At 45.7% G+C, this 26,671-nt stretch overlaps 1 protein-coding gene and 1 pseudogene across 1 annotated transcript; both read left to right on the plus strand.

The window, feature by feature from the left end:
- The first annotated feature begins 653 nt into the window (after positions 1-653).
- Positions 654-21,058, plus strand: LOC132510188 (olfactory receptor 6Z7-like; annotated as a pseudogene).
- Positions 19,374-25,072, plus strand: LOC132509293 (zinc finger protein 835-like). Its single transcript, XM_060130170.1, is given in 4 exon segments — positions 19,374-19,586; positions 20,696-20,787; positions 22,735-24,246; positions 24,249-25,072. Coding segments are annotated over 2 exon segments (1,527 nt in total). The 5' UTR covers positions 19,374-19,586; positions 20,696-20,787; positions 22,735-22,776; the 3' UTR covers positions 24,306-25,072.
- Positions 25,073-26,671: the final 1,599 nt, after the last annotated feature.

Here is a 26,671-nt window from a genome sequence, read left to right on the forward strand (position 1 = left end):
GGGGCTTCGCTGGTGGCGCAGTGGTTAAGAATCAGCCTGCCAATGCAGGGGACTGGTTTGAGCCCTGGTCTGGGAAGATCCCACATGCTACGGAGCAATGAAGCCCGTGCGCCACAACTACTGAGCCCGTGCTCTAGAGCCTGTGAGCCACAACTACTGAAGCCCACGCGCCTACAGCCGGTGCTCCACAACAAGAGAAGCCACCGCAAAGAGAAACCACCGCAAAGAGAAGCCCATGCACCACAACGAAGATCCAACACAGCCAAAAATAAATAAATTTATTTTTTAAAAAAAGTAAAGGAATAATCATGACTCTCTTTATAAAGCACTTTCTCGTCTGTTGCTATGTTTAATATCCATAAGGACTAAGGACCTCCCGGGGATAGATTTCACCTCCATTTTACAGATAAGATAATGGAGGCTCACAAAGGTTGAGTATCTTGTCAATGATCAGAGATGTAGTAAATAGTGTTAAATTTTCCGTTTCCGGTTTTGCAATTTCCCAATTGCTCCTTGCTGGTGCTCAGAGCAAGAGTCAACCTACAGCAAAGTAGCATTGGCTCTAGGGGCCCTAATGTATATGCTGTCCCCCTTTGATCAATTTATTTCTGCATGGATCATGGTCTCTACAAAGCTGTTTCTTTCTTACATAGATGGAGAGGTCTCTGGACTTGGGCAGTATGTCCAGAGTGCAAAAGTTTATCCTACTGGGTTTATCTGCCAGGCAAGGCATAAGGATTGTGCTTCCTGACTCTCTACCTGCTCACCCTCCTGGAGAAAACGCGCATCATTTTCCTTGTCTGCAGTCATGGTGAGCTCTGAAAGCCCATGTACTTCTTCCTGGGCAACCTGAGCTGCCTGGAGATGTGCTACATGTCAGTGACTATGCCCAGCTTGCTCATGGGGCTGAGGTCCGGTGCATGCCATGTGCCCTTCACAGCCTGCATAATTCAGCTTTTTTAATTCATATCTCTCATTGGCACCAAGTGCACCCTCCTGGCCTCCATGGCCTATGACCACTATGTGGCCATCTGCCACCCACTACCCTACCTGCTGCTCATGAGGCCCCAGATATGCCTGGGTTTAGCTTTGTCCTCATAGCTTTGTGGGTTGTTGGTCTCGGTGGTCAAGCTATCATGCATTGCCAGCCTGTCCTCCTGTGGCCCCAATGTCCTCAACCAATTTTTCTGTGATGTCTCCCCTCTGCTCAACCTGTCCTGCACCCACGTGACCCTGACGGAGCTGGTCGACTTCATCTCTGCCATCATCATCTGCAGGATTCTGCTAGTTGCTCTGGCCTCATATGCGGCCATCAGGAGGGCTGTGCTCCAAATGCCTTCGGCTGCTGCCGGCAGCAACCCCTCCACCTGCGCCCCCAACCTGACTGTGGTGGACATCTTCTGCTCAGTGGTTCTCTTCACGTATTCCCGCCCCAGCCGTGTCGAACCCACTGACCTCAACAAGTTGCTGTCTGTCATCTACACGCTGGCCACGCCCATGTGCTGCCTGATCTAGTCTACTGCCTGCGGAACAAGGAGGTCCACGCAACGCTGCGGACATTTCCTGCTCCTGATTTTAACACTTTCGTGGCCAAAACACGTGCACAACTTTCAAAGGCAAATAGAAATCCGGAGGAAAATATTTGCAACATAACGTATAAAGACTTCTTTAAATAAAGGAGAAAAATATGAAGACCCCCACCAAGAGAAAAACCAAAAGGAAAATGGTCATGAACATCAAGCCTATTGAAGGAAACATGTAAGTGGCTGATAACCTACAAAAAAGATGTGCACGGCCTCTAGTAATCCAAGAAATGGAAATTTACTCCTTGCCCACTGTAAAAAAAAGTATAATACAAAATTTAAGCACAAGAATTTTTATTACAACACTGTGAAATTTGGAATAAACATTATTTTATTGGAAATTTTCACAAATAACTCCAATGTCCACCAACGTGAAATTATTTAAATATGTTACATTATATACATAGTGTGAAATAACAGGCATTCATTAAAGAGATTAAACCAGACTTGCAGATACTGCCATGGGGAGACAGTAAGTTGTTTAGTTAAAAATGAAAGAAGCAGTATAAGAGTATGTCAAAGATTTGTAAAACAATAATAATAGACTAATTGCAGTAGTTATTTATGTTAATAACTAATAACCTAGAAAAGAATCTGAAAAAATATATATCAAAGAGTTATTAGCTATGTTTTTAGGCATGAGACCACAGGGGACTCATATTTTCTATTTTATACATTTGAATTTTTTGCAATAAACTTGTATTACCTTTATAATTGAATAAATATGCATTTTATAAGAGAAAACAGAAATTCAAAGAAAGACCTTCTATAGAATGACTTACTACCATACTAGCATATTTTTCATTTTTATTTTAAGTAATAAAAATTTGTGTTGGGGGACTTCCCTGGCAGTTCAGTGGTTAAGACTCCGTGCTTCCGCTGAAGGGGGCACAAGTTCCATCCCTGGTCGGGGAACTAAGATCCCACATGCAGAGTGGTGCGGCCAAAAAGAAAAAAAATAAAATCGTGTTGACAGTGCCTCAAGGGAAATGAACATGTTCTAGTGTGTTTTGTGAGAGTATATGTTGGTACGTTTTAGAAGGGCAGTTTGCTAATAAATACAAAAAGCCTCGAGAATCTGAATGGCCTTGCATTCATCCATTCAACTTCAGGAATTTATCCTGGAGAAGAAAGTAAAAGATATGGACAAAAGTTGACCTACAATGATACCCATTCCAAACTATTTGCACAAAGACAAATAACCCAATAGTTCATCCAAAAAAAGGCAATAGAAATGGCCAATAAACCGTGGAATAATATTCAATCTCCACCACAACTAAAGAAATGAAACTCAAAGTAATAAGATGCTCCCCCCTGGTAGTGGAGCATCTTTTAATTTGCTCAGAGCAAATTAAACCCAAAAAAATCCTTTGAGAGAACCCAGTGTTGGTTGGATGTGGGGCAATGTACCCTCTAAGACTACTGTGGGAATGCAGATTGAGGCAGTGTTTTTGGAAAACAATTGGCCAATATTTATCAAATTTTAAATTCACAGTCACTTTGACACAGCTATTACCATTTTATCTTCATCTTCACTAATGTTTCCAGCTCTCTACCTTCCAGGCTCTTTATGCATGGTGGGATCATGTGAGTGGTACTGGCCAATGAGTAATATGTCACTTCTAGACCAAATCATTTAATTCCTGGTGTGAGACCCTCCAGATCTCTCTTTTCTGTTTGGCATGGTGGCAAGCAAAGTTCAAGACTGGCCTTTTCCACCTGAATTCCAACCATGGTTAGCAGAACACCCTTTAAAATGGTCATAAAAATTCTCTATATGCAAATCTCACAGATACATTGCTAAGTGACAAAAGCAGGATGCCAGATATGATCTGGGAAATGGAAGAGCTTGGTTCCGATTGTTTGGAAAAGTTTGTGCCAGCAAAAATTTTCATGTTTCCTCTTTCCTCAGAAATATTCCTCTTTTCAAAGCTCCACCTGGCCAGGTGTGGGAGCACTTTGAGTCTGTGCTCTTTGCCCATGGTTCTTCTCATCCCCAGGCTGCCATCCTTCCCAAGCCCTGAACCAATAATTGTGGTTGTTGGCCTGGGGGGGCGGGGGGTGGGTGGGGGGAGGTTGCAATGCTCTAGTTGGCCAGCAGGTGTTACATGCCTTCCCCTAGACCCAAGAGCCGCTGTGGCCAGTTCACTCAAGATATAAGGGCAGAGCGTGGGGTAGCGTTTCTCCCCCAGTGGAGTATGTGACTAAAAGGACACCTCTTTAGGTGATAATGGAGTCAAGAAAATATCAGATTCTACTGCAGCTACAATTCCATGAGGGAGATGCATCCTAGAACAGGGAAAGGGGCAGAAGACAGAGATTACAGTGATTTTTTAATATTGAAAAATAATCTTATTATAAAAGCAATACATGCTTGCCACACACACAAAAATATTTTGACAAAATACAATGAAGTGAAAATGAAAGCAAAGCCTTCCCAGGTCTGCCACACACTGGCAATCGCCATTAGCATTTCATAGTGTTGATTTTCAAATTCTTTCCAATATACATGCATACACTCATTGCATTACAAAATCAAAACGTAATTACACTGTCCATGCTGTTTCCTAACCTGAATTTTCCACATCACGATATATAATCGACATCTTTCATGGAAGTAAATATACTTACAAAATTTGTTTTTCATGGCATTGTAGGATTCCATGTGTAGCTGTGCCTCAGTTTAACGACCCCTCTATTGTTGAATAGAGGTTTCTCCCAACAGCTCTCCATTGGGGCACAAAATGCTGGGACTTCCCTGGCGGTCCAGTGGTTAAGACTCTGCGCTTCCACTGCAGGGGGCACGGGTTCCATAAGGGAACTAAGATCCCACATGCCATGTGGCATGGCCAAAAATTTAAAAAAAAAACAAGAGAGAAAAGAAAAAGAAGCACAAAATGCTATGAATATTCTCACAATTACATTGTTGCAAGCATCCTAAGTTATTTTCTTGGCAAAAAATCCTTAAAATGATACATTGTCAAAGGCCATGAACATTCAGATCTTAATGCATATTGACAAATTGCCCTCCAGAAACATTATACCAATTTTAGATAATAACTTTCATGATTGCTGAAATTTGGGAAAAAATTCAATTCCTTGAATTTTGGGGTGTGCATCCTCATATGCAAACATCTGTAGCTAGGTCTAGAATTTTTGTCTTTACATTTTTTAATTTAGAATTTTATTTAGAATTTTACTCTAAATTTTTACATTTTTATTTATAACTATATCAGGCCTCCATGTCAATATACAGAGATACAACTAATTTTTAAAAATTGCTTCATAAGGTTTCACAATATGGGGGCAACATAACCTATTCAATCATTATGTTATTGGTGAATATTCGCATTCTTTCCAGTTTGGGCCACTTAAAACAATGCTACAATAAACATCCTTGTACATGTATTTTTACAGATCAGTGCTTTAATATTCCTGTGAGATATCTGCAAACGTGGCGATTCTGGGTCAAAGTGTAGCCAGAACAATTCAAATTTTATTTATTTATTTAATTTATTTATTTTTGGCTGCGTTGGGTCTTTGTTGCTGCGTGCAGGCTTTCTCTAGTTGCTGCAAGCGGGGGCTACTCTTCATTGCGGTGCGTGGGCTTCTCATCGTGGTGGCTTCTCTTGTTTCGGAGCACGGGCTCTAGGCGCGCGGGCGTCAGTAGCTGCAAGCATGCAGGCTCAGCAGTTGCAGCATACAGGCCCTAGAGCGCGCAGGCTTCAGTGGTTGTGGCACACAGGCTCAGTAGTTGTGGAGCTTAGTTGCTCTGCAGCATGTGGGATATTCCCGGACCAGGGATCGAACCCGTGTCCCCTGCATTGGCAGGCGGATTCTTACCCATTGCGCCACCAGGGAAATCCCTGCAATTCAAATTTTTAATAAGTGATACCAGGTTGTTCTCCAAGAAGGTTTTAACAATTTATGCCACCACCAGCAATGTATGAGAGAGAGAGTGCCCACTTTTTTAAAACCACTTCAGTTCTAGGTGTTAACAATCATTTGAATTTTTCCTGATCTGGTACAGTGATGGTACAACATTGTAACTAGCATCTTTCCTGAATATCAAGGAGACTTATTAGACTCATTGCTCATTTGCATCATCTCATCTATAAATTGCCATTTCTAATTGCCCTCCTTACCCTGACATACATATATTTTTAAAGTAGGGTATTGAACACTTTGAAAACAGTTTGACAGTTCTTTTTTTTTTTAACATCTTTATTGGAGTATAATTGCTTTACAATGGTGTGTTAGTTTCTGCTTTATAACAGCAGCCGCATGGCAGAGGGAGAACAGCTCGGTGCTTTGTACCACCTAGAGGTGTGGGATAGGGAGGGTGGTAGGGAGAGAGACGCAAGAGGGAAGAGATATGGGAAGATATGTATATGTATAACTGATTCACTTTGTTATAAAGCAGAAACTAACACACCATTGTAAAGCAATTATACTCCAATAAAGATGTTAAAAAGTGATTTCTCCTGGAGTATTCTACCTGATACAAGTGGAAGACTTATAATTAGTCTAAGTTTCAAATAAAAGCACATCTATACTTAAAAAAAAAAGGGTACACACAACTCTATATAAAATAGATAAGTAACAAGGATTTACTGGATAGCACAGGAAACTGCATTCAATATCTTGCAATAACCTATAATGGAAAATAATCTGAAAACATATGTGTATAACTGAATCACTTTGCTGTACCCCAAAATTAACACAATAATGTAAATCAACTATACTTCAATTTTTTAAACTTTTAAAAATTATCATGCTGTATACCTTAAATATATACAATTTTCACTTAAAAATTAAATGACATTAAAAAGAAGAATTAAAGAGGACCTACATTAATGGGCGCATGTTATAAACTTGAATAGTCAGTAATTTTCACTTTTCATTTTTACCTATATTAGCCTGTACATTTTGTGTCATCCCAGTCAAAATCCCACAAGGGTATGTGTGTGCATGTGTAAGTGTGTGTATGTGTGAAACTAAGCAAACTGAATCCTAAAATTTATATGTGAAGGTAAAGGACCAACTCTAGTAGAAAACAATGCTTGTCTCAAAGCTACAGAAAGTAACAATAAGGAAATCTGACCAGTGAGCTAGCAAAGAGAGCAAAGAACTGAGCCCACACACAAATGTTTATTTAATCGATAAGAAAAAATGGCATTGCAGAGAAGTGAAGAAAGTAAAGGCATTTCAATAAACGGCCTTAGCCCAATTCACCACTACTAAGAGAACATGAGGGGACTTCCCTGGTGACGCAGTGGTTAAGAATCCGCCTGCCAATGCAAGGGACACGGGTTCAAGCCCTGGTCCGGGAAGATCCCACATGCCTCGGAGCAACTAAGCCCGTGTGCCACAACTACTGAGCCCACATGCCACAACTACTGAAGCCCTCGTGCCTAGAGCCCGTGCTCTGCAACAAGAAGCCACGGCAATGAGAAGCCCGCGCACCGCAACGAAGTGTAGCCCCCGCTCTCCGCAACCAGAGAAAAGCCTGCGCGCAGTAACAAAGACCCAAGGTAGCCAAAAATAAATAAATAAACAAATTTAAATTAAAAAAAAAGAGAGAGAGAATGTGAAATTTTCTCAAGCTCAAACTCTTCTTAAAACTATGTGCCCTCTATAATATACATATATCGAAACTAACACAACGTTGTAAATCAACTATACTCCAGTAAAATTTTTTTAAAAAGGTAAAAGACCAAAAAAAATATGTTCTAAAGGAAGAAGGAAAAGTAAATTCAAAATCAATAAAACTCTTAGAAGATGGTAGGAGGCACATTGCTTTGGGGTCTGTTTAGACTTGGAAACAAGCGCAACTGGTTTAATTATATAAAAACTAAGCACTCTATCACACACACACAGTGAAAGGACTGAAAAGTCAAGCTATAGTGTGGGAAATTGTTTGCAACACATATCTTTGAAAAAGAGCTCATATCTTGAACACAGAAATAACGTCTCTAAAGCAAAAAGAGGGAATTGCCTGGTTGTCCAGTGGTTAGGAGTCTGTGCTTCCACTGCTGGGAGCCCGGGTTCGATCCCTGTTTGGGGAACTAAGATCCCACAAGCCGCAGGGTGAAGCAAAAAAAAAAAAAGAAAAAGAGAGGAAAATACTTCAGAAGAAAACAGTGGGGAAGAAACTTAAACTAGCCCATCAGAAAGAAGAATATTGAACTGCCATTCAATAGATGAAAAAATACACAAACTCGTTAGCAATCAGGAAAATGCAAAAGAAAAACATAATGAGATACAACTACAACCAACACCAAACCGTGCTTACTGCCAAGTTTTGGAATGGGAAATAGATGGAAATACTCATTCACTACTGCTGGGGGTGTAAATCGGTCGACTGTGGCAATAAAATTGGCAGTATCTACTAAAGGTTAATGCACACAAATTTATGACAAAGCAGTTCCCCTCCTACATGTGTATTTAGGGGTAATGCATGGACTTGAGCACCCAGACACGTACAAGAATATTTATAGCAGTGTCAAACCAGAAGCCACACAAATGTCCATTAACACCAAAATATGAGAAAAATTTAACCAAAAACAAAGGCAATGAGAAAAAAAAATAAAAGAAAAAATAAAATAAATTAAAAATGTCACCTTCCTGAGATAAAATTTCATTGTAAAAAGATGGACCTAAATGATGGGGGGAAAAAAGCAATGAAAATGACCAAATAACACCTACATGCAACAACATAGTTAAATCTCACAAATGTGTTGAACGAGATATACAGAAACATATAGTGTACGAAGCCACGTATATGAAGTCCAACAGCAGCTAAAACAAAATTATACTGTTAGACACCAGTATTGTACTCATGTCTGGGGGGAAGCAAGAGGGTAGTGAGGAAAGGAATCAAGAAAAAGTCTTTGAACATAAGAAAGTGTATGATTTTACTAGACAAGGGTACGGTTATATGTAAAATATTATTCGTTGCATTGTAAAATCTTGTCCTGTGTACTTTTTCTACATGCGTTATTTTTCACACACACAAACATTTTTTTAATTAAAAAAAAAAAAAAAAAGCCTGTTTACTTTCCTACGATTCAAGGGCGCCATCTAGCGACCGCACAGGCACTTCATGAACTCAAAAGCATTCCCTAAAATTGAAACAAAATAACCGAGATACTTTTGTTACTTCGTATTTTTAAGGGTTTTTTAATATGACTTTTCCCCAAATTATGATAATCATGCACACGGCCTTGGAAGTTTGTAGGGCTTTGGATATACAGCACAATGTTCTGTGGGATTCCTGCAGCCCTGGCGTGGAGGTGGCTTGGGGATGGAGCGTAGGCTGGGTTTCACATCCCCACATCACCTCGGACGGTGCCTACCGGCAGCGTGAAATATGCACACCGTGCCCAGCAGCCCTGACTGTCAGCGAGGTCCTCGGAGCATCTGCCCCCGATAGATGAGAACGCTGGGCTCAGAGACGGGAGGGTTCCTGGATGTCTGGTCCTGAGCTCCTGTTTCCCACATCAGCCCCCCATCCTGCCCCCGAACATCCAAGGAAAGGTAAAGTGGGCCACCTCCAGTAATACCTGCTACACACCTGCTTTTTCTGTCCTCAGACATCGACCCTCTCATCTTCATTGTCACTGGATTCCTGTTTCCCTGATAAAAGTAACAACAAGAAAAGAATATTTTAATAATTTCATAGGAAATCAGGAAGAGTTGTTATCTTTTCTCTTTGGATCTTTTCAATTCCCAGTGAGAAATATACACCAGCAGAAATCCAGAAACTTAGCTCCATTCTTTGTGCCATCGTCCTAAGAGTTTACATTCTGATGGGGGAACATGCAGTAATGCAATAAGCAGACAAGAGGAGCATCAAGTTTGTGAGGGAAACAAGGCAGAGGTATGCACGGAGGGCCTCTGGAGATGACAGTCAGGGTGGACTTCCCTGAGGAGGTGACCTCTGGCCAGAACCCTGAATGGAGACAGGAAAGAACCACATAAGGGCTCAGGGGAGGAGGGGCGGGAGTAACAGCAGGTGCAGAGGTCCTGAGGTTGGTTCTTTGAAGAGGCAAAGAAGCCGTTGTGGCTGGAGCCCAGTGACCAAGGGGGAGATAAAGTCAGCAGGGCCTGGCCGGCCACAGAAGAATTTGAGATTTATTCTGAGCAAAGAAGCCCCTGTGGGGTTTAATCTGACTCGTATCTTAACTTCATTTCCTCCGAACATTTCTTCTGTCTGCTGAGTGGAGACTTGAATGGGACTGAAGGGGAGTGGAGCGGACAGGAGACAAGGGAAGGGGGTATTGGGGATTCAGGTGAGACACCTGAATGAGACACCTGGATGGGGTAATGGGGAAGGTGGAAAACATCAAGAACATTGGCCGCTTCTAATCCTGCCTCAGACGTCTGTGCAGGGAGATTACAGACAGTGTAAAGAGAACTTGGTCTGTGGGACCTCGGGCAGCAGCAGCCACCCCGGGAATCATGGAGTTGGGGTCCCTGGGGAGAGGTCTGCTGGGAAGTTCACCTCAAACCTCTCACCCCAGTTGCGGGGGAAGGGTTAGGAATCCCTGACACGAGCTGCAGGGGAGGGGATGGACCTAACTGCCCCCCCCCCGACGCCCCGCAACAAATCACTGTGTGTGTTCTTTCTCTCAATTCCTGAATTCCTTTCTCTAAGTCGAGCTTCCTCCTGCAGGTTACCATGGCAACAAGGACATTCCATCCTCTTAAAGATGTCTTTGATACACGTGTATGATATTCTGGAATATGTGAAATTATAGAGATGACAACCATATTGGTTGTTGACAGGGGTTGGGGGAAGAGACAGGAAGTGACTATAAAAGGGGGAAATGAGGGGCGATTTGGGGGTGGTGGAGTCATTCTGCATCCTGATTTTGGTGGTGCTGGTGGTATTGAATCTATGTGTGTGTTAATACTCATAGAACAATACAGCAAATAAAGTCAACATTTTTAGAAAGTGTTGGTTCAATACTGGCAGCCATTAAAAAAATATGTTGCAGAAAAAGTCTTAATGACAAAAAAAAAATAGTTCTTGGTATGTGTAGTTAAGTGGGAAAAAAAGCAAGATTACCAAATGCTATACAGTGTATAATCTCTTTTTTTTAAACATCTTTATTGGAGTATAATTGCTTTACAATGGTGTGTTAGTTTCTGCTTTATAACAAAGTGAATCAGCTATATATATACATACCCCCATATATCCTCCCTCTTGCGTCTCCCTCCCACCCTCCCTATCCCATCCCTCTAGGTGGTCACAAAGCACCGAGCTGATCTCCCTGTGCTATGCAGCTTCTTCCCACTAGCTATCTATTTTACATTTGGTAGTGTATATATAGGTCCATGCCACTCTCTCACTTCGTCCCAGCTTACCCTTCCCCCTCCCCGTGTCCTCAAGTCCATTCTCTACTCCTGCGTCTTTATTTCTGTCTTGCCCCTAGGTTCTTCATAACCATTTTTTTCTTTTTAGATTCTATATATATGTGTTAGCATACGGTATCTCTTTTTCTCTTTCTGACTTACTTCACTCTGTATGACAGACTCTAGGTCCATCCACCTCACTACAAAAAAACTCTATTTCATTTCTTTTTATGGCTTAGTAATATTCCATTGTATATATGTGCCACATCTTCTTTATCCAGTCATCTGTCGATGGACACTTGGGTTGCTTCCATGTCCTGGCTATTGTAAATAGAGCTGCAATGAACATTGTGGTACATGACTCTTTCTGAGTTATGCTTTTCTCAGGGTATATGCCCAGTAGTGGGATTGCTGGGTCGTATGGTAGTTCTATTTGTAGTTTTTTAAGGAACCTCCATACATGTTCTTCATAGTGGCTGTATCAATTTACATTCCCACCAACAGTGCAAGAGTGTTCCTTTTCTCCACACCCTCTCCAGCATTTATTGTTCATAGATTTTTGATGATGGCCATTCTGACCAGTGTGAGGTGACACCTCATTTTAGTTTTTATTTGCATTTCTCTAATGATTAGTGATTTTGAGCATCCTTTCCTGTATTTGTTGGCAATCTGTATATCTTCTTTGGAGAAATGTCTATTTAGGTCTTCTGCCCATTTTTATATTGGGTTGTTTGTTTTTTTGATATTGAGCTCCATGAGCTGCTTGTATATTTTGGAGGTTAATCCTTTGTCAGTTGCTTCGTTTACAAATATTTTCTCCCATCCTAGGGTTGTCTTTTGGTGTTGTTTATGGTTTCCTTTGCTGTGCAAAAGCTTTTAAGTTTCATTAGGTCCCATTTGTTTATTTTTGTTTTTATTTCCATTTCTCTAGGAGGTGGGTCAAAAAGGATCTTGCTGTGATTTATGTCATAGAGTGTTCTGTCTATGTTTTCCTCTAAGAGTTTTATAGTGTCTGGCCTTACATTTAGGTCTTTAAATCATTTTGAGTTTACTTTTGTGTATGGTGTTAGAGATTGTTCTAATTTCATTCTTTTACATGTCACTGTCCAGTTTTCCCAGCACCACTTATTGAAGAGGCTGTCTTTTCTCCATTGTATATTCTTGCCCCCTTTATCAAAAATAAGGTGACCATATGTGTGTGGGTTTACATCTGGGCTTTCTATCCTGTTCCATTGATCTATGTTTCTGTTTTTGTGCCAGTACCATACTTTCTTGATTACTGTAGCTTTGTAGTATAGTCTGAAGTCTGGGATCCTTATTCCTCCAGCTCCATTTTTCTTTCTTTTGGCAATTCAGGGTCTTTTGTGTTTCCATACAAATTGTGAATTTTTTTGTTCTAGTTCTGTGAAAACTGCCATTGGTAGTTTGATAGGGATTGCGTTAAATCTGTAGATTGCTTTGGGTAGTAGAGTCACTTTCACAGTGTTGATTCTTCCAGTCCAGGAACATGGTATGTCTCTCCATCTGTTTGTATCATCTTTAATTTCTTTCATCAGTGTCTTATAGTTTTCTGCATACAGGTCTTTTGTCTCCTTAGGTAGGTTTATTCCTAGGTATTTTATTCTTTTTGTTGCAATGGTAAATGTGAGTGTTTCCTTTATTTCTCTTTCAGATTTTTCATCATTAGTGTATAGGAATGCAAGATATTTCTATGCATTAATTTTGTATCATGCTACTTTACCAAATTCGTTGATTAGCCCTAGTAGTTTTCTGGTAGCATCTTTAGGATTCTCTATGTATAGTATCATGTCATCTGCAAACAGTGACATCTTTACTTCTTCTTTTCCAATTTGTATTCCTTTTATTTCTTTTTCTTCTCTGATTGCTGTGACTAAAACTTCCAAAACTATGTTGGATAATAGTCGTGAGAGTGGACAACCTTGTCTTTTTCCTGATCTTAGTGGAAATGGTTTCAGTTTTTCACCATTGAGGATGATGTTGGCTGTGGGTTTGTCATATATGGCCTTTATTATGCTGAGGTAACTTCCCTCTATGCCTACTTTCTGGAGGGTTTTTATCATAAATGGGTGTTGAATTTTGTTGAAAGCTTTTTCTGCATCTATTGAGATGATCATATTGTTTTTATTCTTTAATTTGTTAATATGGGGTATCACATTGATTGATTTGCGTATATTGAAGAATTCTTGCATTCCTGGGATAAACCCCACTTGATCATGGTGTATTATCCTTTTAATGTGCTGTTGGATTCTGTTTGCTAGTATTTTGTTGAGGATTTTTGCATCTATGTTCATCAGTGATATTAGCTTGTAGTTTTCTTTCTTTATGATATCTTTGTCTGGTTTTGGTATCAGGGTGATAGTGGCCTTGTAGAATGAGTTTGGGAGTGTTCCTCCCTCTGCTATATTTTGGAAGAGTTTGAGAAGTATAGGTGTTAGCTCTTCTCTAAATGTTTGATAGAATTCACCTGTGAAGCCATCTGGTCCTGGGCTTTCATTTGCTGGAAGATTTCTAATGACAGTCTCAACTTCAGTGCTTGTGATTGATCTGTTTATATTTTTTATTTCTTCCTGGTTGAGTCTCAGAAGGTTGTGCTTTTCTAAGAATTTATCCATTTCTTCCAATTTGTCCATTTTATTGGCATATAGTTGCTTGTAGTAATCTCTCATGATCCTTTGTATTTCTGCAGTGTCAGTTGTTACTTCTCCTTTTTCGTTTCTTATTCTGTTGATTTGAGTCTTCTCCCTTTTTTTCTTGATGAAGCTGGCTAATGGTTTATCAATTTTGTTTATCTTCTCAAAGAACCAGCTTTTAGTTTTATTGATCTTTACTATTGCTTTCTTCATTTCTTATTCATTTATTTCTGATCTGATCTTTATGATTTCCTTCCTTCTGCTAACTTTGGGGTTTTTTTGTTCTTCTTTCTCTAATTGCTTTAGGTGTAAGGTTAGGTTGTTTATTTGAGTTGTTTCTTGTTTCTTGAGGTAGGATTACATTGCTGTAAACTTCCCTTTTAGAACTGCTTTTGCTGCATCCCATAGTATCACCTATTTTTAAAACTGAGAAAAACCAGATGTTGACAGCAACATCCTTCATCCCAGAGAGAATGTGGAAAGCACATAAATGGTCTTCAGTTGAGGATTCGTTAAATAAATGTAAGGTGTAATTTAGGTACTTGCCACCTTTGGACTTCTTTTACCAATAAGGGATAGAGAGATTCAAGCCATACTTGGGAATACATTTTAGCATGATAATAATTATGCGTGAAAGGGGTTGACCCTGAAAGAAGATGTCTGGAAACAACATCCCTTAAGGAGTAGTTGAAAGATCTTTGCATCTATTTTTTATAGAGGAGAAGTGTGTGCAATTCCACTAGTGTGTGTGACCCCTATATCCGATCGCTTATATTTATGTGTGTGTGTGTGTGTGTTATAGATTACCCAAAAAGTGAAGCTAATTTCCCACCCTTTCTTGCATCCACCTGTCTTGCAACATTTCCATTTTCCCACTCCTTGAATCTGGACTGTACCTGTAGTTTGCTTTGGCCAATAGAATGCTGTGAACATGGAAATGCATCCACGTGGAGCCTGGGACTCAAGTGGTGTTGCAGACTCTGCTCACACTCTTGGAACCCCACCCAGCTGCCATGTGGACAGGCTCGGGCTAGCCTGTTGGAGCAGAAATGAGCCATCGCAGGTGAGGCCACCTTAAATGAGCCAGTCCCCAGTCAGCCCGTAGCTGACCAGTGATGCATGAGTGGGCCCAGAAAGACCAGAAGAACTGCTTAGCTGAACCCAGCCCACGGCTAACGAACTAAACCACAGCTGTTGTTTATAGCCTCTGTATTAGTTGCTAGGGCTGCTGTAACAAAGTACCATGAACTGGGGGGGCTTAGGAAAGAGAAATGTATTGCCTCACGGTTCTGGAGGATGGAATTCTGAAACCAAGATATCAGCAAAGTTGGGTCTTGTGGGAAGATCAGTTCCAGGCTTCTCTCCTTTCCTTGTGGATGGCCTGTGTCGCTTTACATCATCTTCCTTCTATGCCTACATGGCTCTGTATCCAAATTTCCCCTTTTTATAAGGACACCAGTCCTATGGGATTAGGACCCACCCTAATGACCTAATTTTAACTTGATTTCCTCTGTAAAGTCCCTACCCCCAAATAACATTCTGAGATACTGAGGGTTAGGACTTCAAAATATCATTGGCGGGAGGGGATGGGAGGGAGACACAATTCAGCTCATAACAGGTAAATATAACTTTATAAAGAAAACTATTTTAAAAATCACATTTATCACTTATATGTGGAATCTTTAAAAAAAAAAAATGACACAAATGGGAATTTCCCAGCGGTCCAGTGGTTAGGACTCAGCACTTTCACTGCTGGGGCTCACGTTCAATCCCTGGTCGGGGGGCTAAGATCCCACAAGCCACATGGTGGCATGGCCAAAAAAAAAAAAACCACAAATGAACTTATTTACAAAACAGGAACGGACTCACAGACATAGAAAACAAACTTATGGTTACCAAAGGGGAAAGGGGAGGAAGGGATAAATTAGGAATTTGGGATTAGCAGATACAAACTACTATGTATAAAATAGACAAACAACAAGGTCCTACTGTATGGCACAGGGAACTATATTCAATACATTGTAATAAACTATAATGGAAAAGAATCTGAAAAAGAATATATATATTCAGTTTTATATATACATATGCAAATATATTTATATATAAATATATGTATATATAACTGAATCACACCAGAAACTAACACAAACTTGTAAATCAACTATACTTCAATAAAAAATAAAAACAAAAATATTTAAAGGAAAAGAACCTTGAGCTGTTTCCATCGTCCATTCTTTGAGGAAAATGTCCCCTCTCATGATTCCAGCAAGGACGGACAAGTATCCATAAACCCTTAAGAGTGAAGATACTATTGAGTTGGCCAAAAAGTTGGTTCGGTTTTAAGTAAAAATAAAAGACACATTTTTCATTTTTCCCACGAACTTTACTGAAAAATATATTCATTAACTGAACAAACTTTTTGGCCAACCCAATTTATATCACTGGAGTAAAATCACCACTATTTTTCATTCAAGAAAAAATATTTTTTCTTGGTATAAATTGAACTATTTCTGCTTTTCTTTGGTAAAATCATACTTGGTGTTGTTGTCTATCCAAAATGAGGCTAATGTTAGTTAAAAACCACCATGGACTTCTGCTTCTGGCCAAGTTGGAGTAACAGGGACCAGATTTTCCCTCCCTTATGAAACAACCATAAAAGGGGCAAAACATAAAACATAGTGCTTTTTAAGACAGTGCACATCAGGCCACAAAGGACAGTGGGACATGGGAAATGAATGAAGGGAGCCCTACCATCTCCCTGGCTTACTATCTTAAGAGCGTTTCTAGGTCACGGTGCAGGGGGAGGAATCCAGGCAGAGCCCTGTAGACCCCCTGAGTTGAAGAGATGGAGCTGAGAATCCAGGAAAACCAACGTGGCCTGAGTTCCTAGGAAAGGGTACTGAAGCGAATAGGGCCACCCGGAGATCTGCAGAGGGTCCCCCTTGAGCGCTTAGCAGAACCAAGGTTCAAGGCCAGGGAAAGAACTTCCCAAAAGGGTTAAGGAAACAGTGTTCAGTACTCACACCAGGCAGGCACACGTAGTATCATAAATGCAGACTATTCCAGCTTTCTTTTTCTTTTTGGCCGCGCGGCATGGCATGCGGGATCTTAGTCCCACCACCAAGGATCAAACCCCGGGGACCCAGCAGTGAAAGCGCTGAGTCCTAACCACTGGACAGCCAGGAAATTCCCTCTTCCAGCTTTAAAAGATATAAAGCACAGCAGCAATTGCCTCGCACGTTCAGGAAGTGTTCTTAGCATGGCCCACAAGAACCTGAATTACCCGGCCTACACTTCAGCTTCATCTCTGGGCCCTGCCTCTGTCTCAGTTTATTGCCAATAAACTGCTATGTAACAAATCGACCCTCCACTCGGTGGCTTGCTCCTGGCTTACTCCTGTTGAAGCCCGGAACCACTGTATGAGAAGTTCTACTACTCTCGGTCCACTGTGCTGTGAGGAGGCCCAAGCGAGCCACATGGAGGTGTCTGGCCAGTCCCAACACCCACTGCATGGAGAAGAGCCAGGCCCCAGATGTATGGACAAACTGAGCCAACCCAGCCGTCCCTGGCTCCCTGGCCACCCCGATAAAGTCCCACTGTGGGGCAGAGATGGAGCCCTCCCTCTGTGCCCTGCTTGAATTGCTACTAATAGAACGTTTTTTCCTAATAACCACAGAATAATGAAATGAGCATAATAAAATGTTTTTCTTCATAATACTTCCACATCATATACTTGAATAGAAAGGTCCTTTCCTGTATTTGAGTAATCCCTGCCTTTTTCTAAAAAGGTAGGGGGAAGCTTTTTAGTAAAAAAACCCAAAAAAACCTTCAGCCTTCTGAGCTCCCTACATGGTTTATGAGGAAAGTGTAAGAGGCGTTTTTTATTTTTATTTAAAAAAATTAATTAATTTTTGGCTGCGCTGGGTCTTCGTTGCTGTGCACGGGCTTTCTCTAGTTGTGGTGAGTGGGGACTGCTCTTCATTGCAGTGTGTGGGCTTCATCACGGTGGTTTCTCTTGCTGCGGAGCCTGGGCTCTAGGCACGTGGGCTTCAGTAGTTATGGCACGTGGGCTCAGTAGTTGTGGCTCACGGGCTCTAGAGCACAGGCTCAGTAGTTGTGACACATGGGCTTAGTTGCTCCACGGCACATGGGATCTTCCCAGACCAGGGCTCGAACCTGTGTCCCCTGCAGTGGCAGGCAGATTCTTAACCACTGCGCCCCCAGGGAAGTTCCCTGATGTTTTTTAACTATTCAAATGTAAAACTAAACCAGAAAAAAATTTTAAAACCTTGGTGGCTTAAAACAAAAATCCTTTCTTCTCATGCTTACAGGTCTGTGGATTGGCTGGGAGGCTCTGCTCCATGAGTCCCAGGCTTGGAGGGGCAGTGGGCGTGATCTTATCATGCAAGGCCAGAAGCTTCCAGAAGGATGAGAGGAAACCCACAATGCCTCTGGACATCTACACATAAAACAAAAACTTGAAAGGTAAAGAAAGCATGTTTCCAGTGGAGTGAGGGAATGGGGGGAGGCGTAAAATAGGGGTATAGGATTGAGATACAAATTACTATGTATAAAATAAATAAGCTACAAAGACATATTGTACAACATAGGGAATATAACCAGTATTTTATAATAACTATAAATGGTGTATAACCTTTAAAAATTTGAATCATTATGCTGTACACCTGAAACTCATATAATATTGTACATCAACTATACCTCAATTAAAAATAATAAAAAGCAGGTGTCATGGTTTAACAGGCAGCCTTGGGAATATGTAAAATAATATAGTATCTCACAATCTGTAGCATGTTGATTCTGGTGACATACATACGTCTTCCCATTGTATATTCACACGTTTCTCTGCTTTCCCAACTATCTAAAAATGAGCTTGTGCCCATTTCTCTAATGGCCGAAGGAAGGATTTATGAAGGCTAATCCTATGAAGGGAATAATTTAGGAAGCCTAACTCTATGGAGAAGCACTTTACAAAAACAGCAGGCCAGGGCTTCCCTGGTGGCGCAGTGGTTAAGAGTCCGCCTGCCGATGCAGGGGACACGGGTTCGTGCCCTGGTCTGGGAGGATCCCGCATGCCGCGGAGCGGCTGGGCCCGTGAGCCATGGCCGCTGAGCCTGCACGTCCGGAGCCTGTGCTCCGCAACGGGAGAGGCCACAGCAGTGAGAGGCCCGCGTACCGAAAAAAAACACAAAAAAACAGCAGGCCAATAGTGACTCTTATGTCGAGTTCTGTACTATAATCGTTTGCCCACGTCAATGGGTTTATCACCTTTTTCCCTCTGGTCTAGAATTACATCATATCTCTGAGACAAATGATTTTCATGGCTTAAGGGTGAACTGTGGGTTGCAAACTCCAGCTCAAGCCCTTTCTGTGCTGTGTGGCCTGGGGTGACTCACTTAGCCTCTCTGATCCTAAGAGTCTTTTTTTACCCTCACCTGTGGACTCCGCCCCCTCCTTGAGGAAGAAGAGTCCCGCCCCCATATTACTGGCCCCACCCACCAGGGCGCCCAGGTCGTGGTGAGCGGAGCTCGCGTAGACACGCCCAAGCCCCGCCCCCAGCCGCCCTGCCCTCCTCGGGCTCCCGGAGCCGCTGAGATTCATCATCCCACTGTGTGCGGTCGCACGTCCTTCTGGGACTTGTAGTTTCCATACACCGGCGCTGCGGGCCCGAGTCACTGTGCAGGCGCAGCGCGGCACCTTCTGGGAGTTGTAGTTCTTGACGGACCCGAGCGAGCCGCAACTCTCCCAGTGCGCACGCGCAGTCCGGGCCGGCCTGGCGCTTGGGCTAGTTTGTGGTGGCTGATACCTTGATCTGTGTGGCCCGCACGTCCGCGCCACCGCTGGACGAGGGGTCACCGGGGCTCCGCGTGGGCCGGATAGGCCAGAGACCGTGGAGAAACTGACCCAAACCCGCCAGGCTCGGCGGGAGCCGCCCAAGGCCTTCAGAGATGGTCCTGGAGGCGAGGGCGCCGCGGTGCGCATGCGCGATTGTGTGTACGCTTGTCCCCTGTGTGTATGTGTGTGACGGTATGATCTCGACTCCAGCGGCGTGTTCCTGTGCGTGTGAGGCCTGCCCTGCGTGCCACTCCAGAACTTTGTGCCGGTGCGGGGGTGTAGCTATGTGTGTCACTGTGCGTGTAGGCCCGCCTGTCCCATCTGTGCGTGAGACTTCATGTGAGTCCGTCCCCAAGTGTCACCACATGTTTGCACGTGCCTGACCCTAGCGGCCTGTGCCTGTGAATTTGAGCATTTGGGGACCTCTGCGTATCTGTGACTTTGGGCATGTGTGGAACTTGTTCTCCTAGGTGGGTGTGAGGTGTATAATTCCACACTTCCTGGCTGTGCAACTGCGTAGGGTGGCTGGGTGGGTGTGCCTGCCAGCATGGAGCTGGATGGTCAGGGTGTGCCTGAGTGGAGGGCTGTGCACAGGATATTGATGAGAGACACTGCGAGGGTGGGGGTGCTGCGTGTGTGTGTGTGTGTGTGTGTGTGTGTGTGTGTGTGTGTCTGTTTGCGCGTGGGGGAGACCCTGCAAACCTGCGGCTCTGGATATGTGCGGAGCTCTGCCCACCGCATGACTCTGTGTGTGACTAGGGGTGCCACTGTGGGTGGTGACCCGGGCCAGGCCTCCCGTTGAGCAGGGCGGCATGTGGGACTTTGTTGTGTGTGTACCCATGTGTGCATGGGCAGGCGTGACCGCAGACGCGCTTGGAGTTGAGTGGGTGTGCGAGACTGCCTGCCTCCTTGTGTATGGGAAGGACTGTGCCACAGCATATGGGTGATTGTGTAAGGGCATCTGAGGGCCAAGGCAGGGGGTGGTATAACAGCCCCCCCCCGTGTGGTTGCATGCAACTCCATGTGTGTGTCTGTGTGTGATGTGACATGTATCTGCCTCTGAGCATGTCTCTGTCTCCCTTTTGGTTGCTTGCTTGTGCACCTGACTGGCCCAGGTGTACCCCACCCTGATTCCACTTACCTTCCCCACGTGCACACAGAGGAAACACCCTGCGTTCTTGCTTCACCCACCCACCTGCGCCTGCCCCAGCATCTTCCTTCAGGGGTCCCTGTTTCTTTTCCTCACAGATGCTGACTGGACCCACTGAGGCATGTGTGGCCACGGCAGGAGCCACAGCCTGAGTGACATGGACAGGACCCGATGCTCCCAAACCCACGAGGTGGGTACCACTGCCTGCTCTGGGGACCCAGTCAGGCCCCACTCGAGCCTGAGGGCTGCCTGTGGGGGTGGCACCAGAACTGGGACTGGCCCCATTTGGGTCCCACCAGCAAAGTTCTCACCTCTGCACAAAGACCCTGCATGGTCTGGCCCTCACCCTGCCATATCTAATCTCCCCTGCTCTCCGCCTAGGTCACTCTTCTCCAGCGCCCCCCAACCCTGCCCAGCCCCTTAACTGTTCCTCCATCACCTCCATCATGGTCCTGCCTTAGGACCTTTGCACTTGCTGGGCTCACAGCCCAGAATCCTCGCTCCATAACTTCCTCCAAGTCTTGGCTCATTGAGCCCTGCACTGGGGGACAAGCATTCCAGGTAGGTGGAACGGCCAGTGCAAAGGCCCTGTGGCAGGAGCATGCCTGGAGTGTTTGTGGAACAGGGAGGAGGGCTCTGGCTGGAGCAGGGCAAGCCCAGAGCAGGTGAGGGTGTTGTAGAGACTGAGGTCAGGGAGATGCTGTGCAGGCCATGGAGAGGAGTGTGGCATTTATAGAGCCATTAGTGATTTTTTAAAAAGTATTTATTTATTCGGCTGCTCAGGGTCTTAGTTGCGACGTGCGGGATCTTTAGTTGCGGCATGTGGGATCTTAGTTCCCCAACCAGGGATCGAATCCGGGCCCCCTGCATTGGGATCTTGGTGTCTTAACCACTGGACCACCAGGGAAGTCCTGCCATTAGTGATTTTAATTGGGAGAGAGAGGAAGAGGAAAAGCTCTGGAGCTGGGCAGCCCAGGTGTGGGTCCTGGTATTGCCACTTCTGGGAGCCTCACTGAGGAATAAAAGAGCTTAAAGGGTGATGGGCACATAGGTCTGTGTTCAACAGGTGCTGGTTATTTTGGCCACTATAATAATACACCCGAGTTGGCTTCAGAGTGGCCGGGACCAGTGCCTCTTAGATGTTCCTGTGCCCACAAAACACCCGGGGCTCTTATCAGAAGGCAGATTCCAAGTTACCAGGCCTGGGGGGAGGCCTGAGCTCTGCACTTGTCCCGGGCAATGCTGATGCTGCTGGGCCTTGGGCTAGGGTGGAGCGGTGTTGATTTCAGAGTGGAAATCAGGATCTCTGTGTTGACGGCTGTCGCGCTCTGTGTGCTAGTTAAGATGAAATGTCTCCTCCTGGTCCGGACATGTGGCCCACCCACCTGTGAAAACTTTCACTGGCTTCCTCTACCTGCTGTGCATGTACACCTTCCTGTACACCTGCTCGTCGCCACCTGTAGCTCGTCTTTGCTGGGGTTGGGGTGGGGAGCACCAGGGGGATGAGGGGAGCTCAGAGCCTTCTGAGGGAGGCTCAGGCTCAGCCTGTGAGTGTGACTTTACACACAGCAGGGAGCAAGCTGGAAGCTGGTTGCGGCTGGGGGGAGACGGACACAGGGCCTCTGGACCCACGGGAGCAGGGTCTTTCAGGGAGGGGTGTGCTGCTGGTGATACCAGGAGAAACTCATCACCCCTAGGATGGCCCCCACTTGGCCCACCCACCCCAGAGGGCTGAACCCAAAGCAGGTCACTGACTGCTCTCCACACGTGCACATAGTCACAGGCACCAGGGATTAGGACTTCAGTACACCTTTTGCATGGACGCAATTGAACCCATAACAGCAGGGTTTAGAAACAGTTTTGATTGTCACACCTGGGGGCATCCAGTGAGTAGAGGTCAGGGACGCTGCTCAACATCCTACAAGGCACAGGATGGTCCCGCAACAAAGCATGATGTGACCCACACTGTCAGTAGACAGACCTTGCACTGATCTTTTTCCAGCCTGGGACAGGTGACAAACCTGTTTGGTTTTTTGTTGTCATTCTTTTTTTCTTTCTTTCCTTCTTTCCTCCTCTTCCTTCCCTCCCTTCCCTCCCTCCCTCTTTCCCTCCCTCCCTCTCTTTCTTTGTCATCCAGTAACGAAGATGTGAAATCGAGGCAGCAGCTCACAAAGCCGGGATGGAAGGACTCTTGACGGTTGCCGTCCGGCAAGACTCTGAGTTGGAAGAAACCCCGAAACACGAAGGTCATTTCAGGGATGGCCGGGAGAACCAGGAGGTCCACGAGGAAGACCCCACTGAGGACTGCATCCCAGAGCATGATGAATGCACCAGAACCCCCAGGACCAGATCGAGCCCCACAACTACCCAGGCTGACTGTAGGCCCCAGAGGCGCGGTGCACCAAGAAAGAACCCAAACCAGAAGAACACAGACGCCAGCGCAGAGGAGGAGGAGGAACGAGGTGGTGGCACCAGAAAGCCGTGGAAGTGTCAGGACTGTGGAAAGGCCTTCAGCTACTGCTCGGCCTTCACCCTGCACCAAAGAACCCACACAGGGGAGAAGCCGTTCTCCTGCCCCGACTGCAGCAAGGCCTTTAGCCAGAGCGTGCACCTGATGCTGCACCGGCAGACGCACACGGGCGAGCGGCCCTACACATGCAGTGAGTGCGGCAAGGCCTTTAGCCAGGGCTCCTACCTGGCGGCTCACCGGCGCACACACACGGGCCAGCGGCCACACAGCTGTGCGGACTGTGGCAAGGCTTTCATGCGCCCCACGCACCTGGCGCAGCACCGGCGTGTGCACACAGGCGAGCGGCCCTTCGCGTGTGGCCAGTGTGCCAAGACCTTTCGCAACCGCTCCTCCCTGCTGGAGCACCAGCGCATCCACACGGGCGAGAAGCCATTCGTGTGTGCACAGTGCGACAAGGCCTTCCGCTTCTCCTCGGCGCTCATCCGCCACCAGCGCACACACACTGCCGAGCGGCCCTACGCCTGTGGCCAGTGTGCCAAGGCCTTCACGCAGATCACACACCTGGCGCAGCACCGTCGCGTGCACACGGGCGAGAAGCCCTACACATGCCCCAAGTGCGGTGCGCCCTTCAGCCAGAGCGCCTCGCTGGCCGAGCACCGGCGCATCCACACGGGCGAGAAGCCGTACACGTGCGCGCAGTGCGGCAAGGCCTTCACGCAGGTGTCGCACCTGAGCCAGCACCGGCGCATGCACACTGGAGAGCAGCCCTACGCCTGCCAGGACTGCGGCCGCGCCTTCAGCAACCGCTCACACCTGGTGCAGCACCACCTCGTGCACACGGGGGTGCGGCCCTACAAGTGCCTGGAGTGCGGCACCACCTTCAGCCACGTGTCCTCCCTAATTGAGCACCAGAAGGTCCACACCGGAGAGAAGCCCTACCGGTGCAGGGACTGCGGCCGTGCCTTCAGCCAGGGCTCATCGCTGACGCTGCACCGACGCACACACACCGGCGAGCGGCCCTACGCGTGCCCTGAGTGCGGCAAGGCCTTCAGCAACTGCTCCTACCTGATCCAGCACCACATCGTGCACACCGGGGAGAAGCCGTACGAGTGCAGTGGCTGCGGCAAGGCCTTCGGCTTCTCCTCCGCCCTCATTCGACACCAGAGGACACACGCTGACGAGAAGGTGGGGGACACCTTTGCCCAGTTGCCACACCTGACTCAACACCTGAGCTCTGACCAGGAGGAGGAGCCTGTTGACGGTGGTGGTCCTGCAGAAACCGTGGTGTACCAGCCCAAGAATGAGGGCTGAGGGCTGCCAGGGCCTCCTATAGGCAGGCACCCTGCTGAGCCTTTTATACCTTGTGCTCGGGCTCTCAGCACTAGCGGGTAGATACCCTACCATCCCCACGTTGCCAATGAGGAAACCAAGGCTCTGGGAGGCTCCGTGGGGTGCCCGAGATCACACAGGAAGGATGTCACAGGGTCAGGACTGGACCTCGCATCTATCAGACTCACCTCCACCACCTCCCTGGTTCAAAATTCTAATTGTGACCCGTGAAAGTAGACCCGAAGATATATCTGTGGGTCTCTGGTCGGCCTTTTGATCATTTTATGACTGAGTAGACATTTGGTCCACACATTTAAATAAAAGGTTCAGTTCCTTTGGTGCAGTTGGCATGGTAACAGGGAGCAGGGTCTTAAGAATAAATGTGGGGACTTCCTGGTGGTGCAGTGGTTAAGAATCTGCCTGCCAATGTAGGGGACATGGGTTCGAGCCCTGGTCCAGGAAGACCCCACATGCCGCAGAGCCACTAAGCCCATGCACCACCGCTACTGAGCCTGCGCTCTAGAGCCCGTGAGCCACAACTACTGAAGCCTGTGCACCTAGAGCCCGTGCTCTGCAACAAGAGAAGCCACCCCAATGAGAAGCCCACGCACCACAATGAAGAGTAGCCCCTGCTCGCCGCAAGTAGAGAAAGCCCGCACGCAATTAAGACCCCATACGGCCATAAGTAAATAAATAAATAAATTTATAAAAGAATAAATGTGGATCCCTAGGACTGAAACAGTGCTTCCAAAATTAGAGAAAAATGAGCAGAGAACTCTAGGGCAGGGAAAGTTGTTTTAGAAGGAAGCACCTCTCCCCTGACAGACCTGTGGAGGGTGATTTTTAGAGTGGACCCCAGTCTTTTTTTCAGTATGAGGAAACACCTCCCCTTTCCAGATGTTTTCCCCCAACTCAAAGTCCTGACTTTCATGGTTGTCTCTGTTAGCTCTTGCCAAGTAACAAGTCGCCCAGAATGTCCATTTAGTGTTTCCCATGCAGGGTGGTGCTGGAGGTCTGGACCAGTTTCATTCGATGTTGGGAAGGGGAGGGCCCACCATACCAGCCTCTTTCTCGGACCTCTGGGAGTGTGGGAACGTGTAAGCACCAGCGATTGGCCACAGAGTGGAGGCGGGACTGAAATCAGAGCTGATCCTCAGCGGCTGTCCACACCTTGGATTTACATTACTGCCACCACCTTTGTAAACTCAGTGCCTGCAGGACAGCCAAGTGGACTGCAGGTGTTCCCACAGTTGGGATAGTCTGGCATTAGCAGCTGTGTGGCTGGCCTGGAGTCTGGGCTGCTTCCGCTGCAGTCCCGATACCTGACTTCAGTGGATCAGTGTCTACAAATCTGTGCTTGTAGTTTTGTGAACACAGCACCTGAGGGACATCTGGGCTGATTTCTTGCCTTCCCGCAGTGGAGGCAGGGCCGAGGGCAGTGCCAACAACAGTGTACTTTGTGAGCCCACACGACAGGTGACAAGTGACACCACAGCGTGCTGCCTGATGGGCAGCTCCAATTGAGGAATACGCACTGACTCCTCTCCCACCCCACCCCCCTCACACCACAGCTTAGAAATGGGTCTGGGGGCCTCTACTCCAACAACTAGGGAGCATGCCCTTACCCCAAAAGGGCAATGAAAACCACAGATCAAAGAGGAGGCCCCACTCACCATCCAGGGCAGGCTCTGGTCACCACAACACCAGTCACACCCCCTATCAAGCAGATAATGGCCAGCACACACTGAGGAAAGACGCAGCAGGCATCCATACTAAAAGCAGCCCTCGCACCAAAAGTACTAAAGCCACGCAGGCTACACAAGGACATTCCATATAAAAATAGCCCTTGGGAGTTCCCTGGTGGTCTAGTGGTTAGGATTTGGTGCTTTCATTGCCATGGCCCACGTTCAGTCCCTGGTCAGAGAACTGAGATCCCGCAAGACATGCAGCATGTTTAGCCAACATAAAAACAAACAAACAAAAAAGCCAAGACCACAGTAGATAACTGTTCCTCCTAAACCCATAGGGTAAGAGAAATATAAGTAAAATGAGGAAGCAGAGGCATCACTCCAGATTAAAAGATCAAGAGAATTCCCCTGAAAGAACAAACAATGAAACAGACCTCCTCAGTCTAATAGACACTGAATTTAAAAAAGGAGATAATGAAAATACTGAAGGAATTAAGAAGAGATATTGATAGAAATGCAGATTACTGTAAAAAGAAACTAGAAGCTATAGAAGGAACCAAGAAAAATTTAAAAATTCATTTGGTGAG

The sequence above is a fragment of the Lagenorhynchus albirostris genome, chromosome 19, assembly GCF_949774975.1.
Source record: "Lagenorhynchus albirostris chromosome 19, mLagAlb1.1, whole genome shotgun sequence".
Taxonomy (NCBI): domain Eukaryota; kingdom Metazoa; phylum Chordata; class Mammalia; order Artiodactyla; family Delphinidae; genus Lagenorhynchus; species Lagenorhynchus albirostris.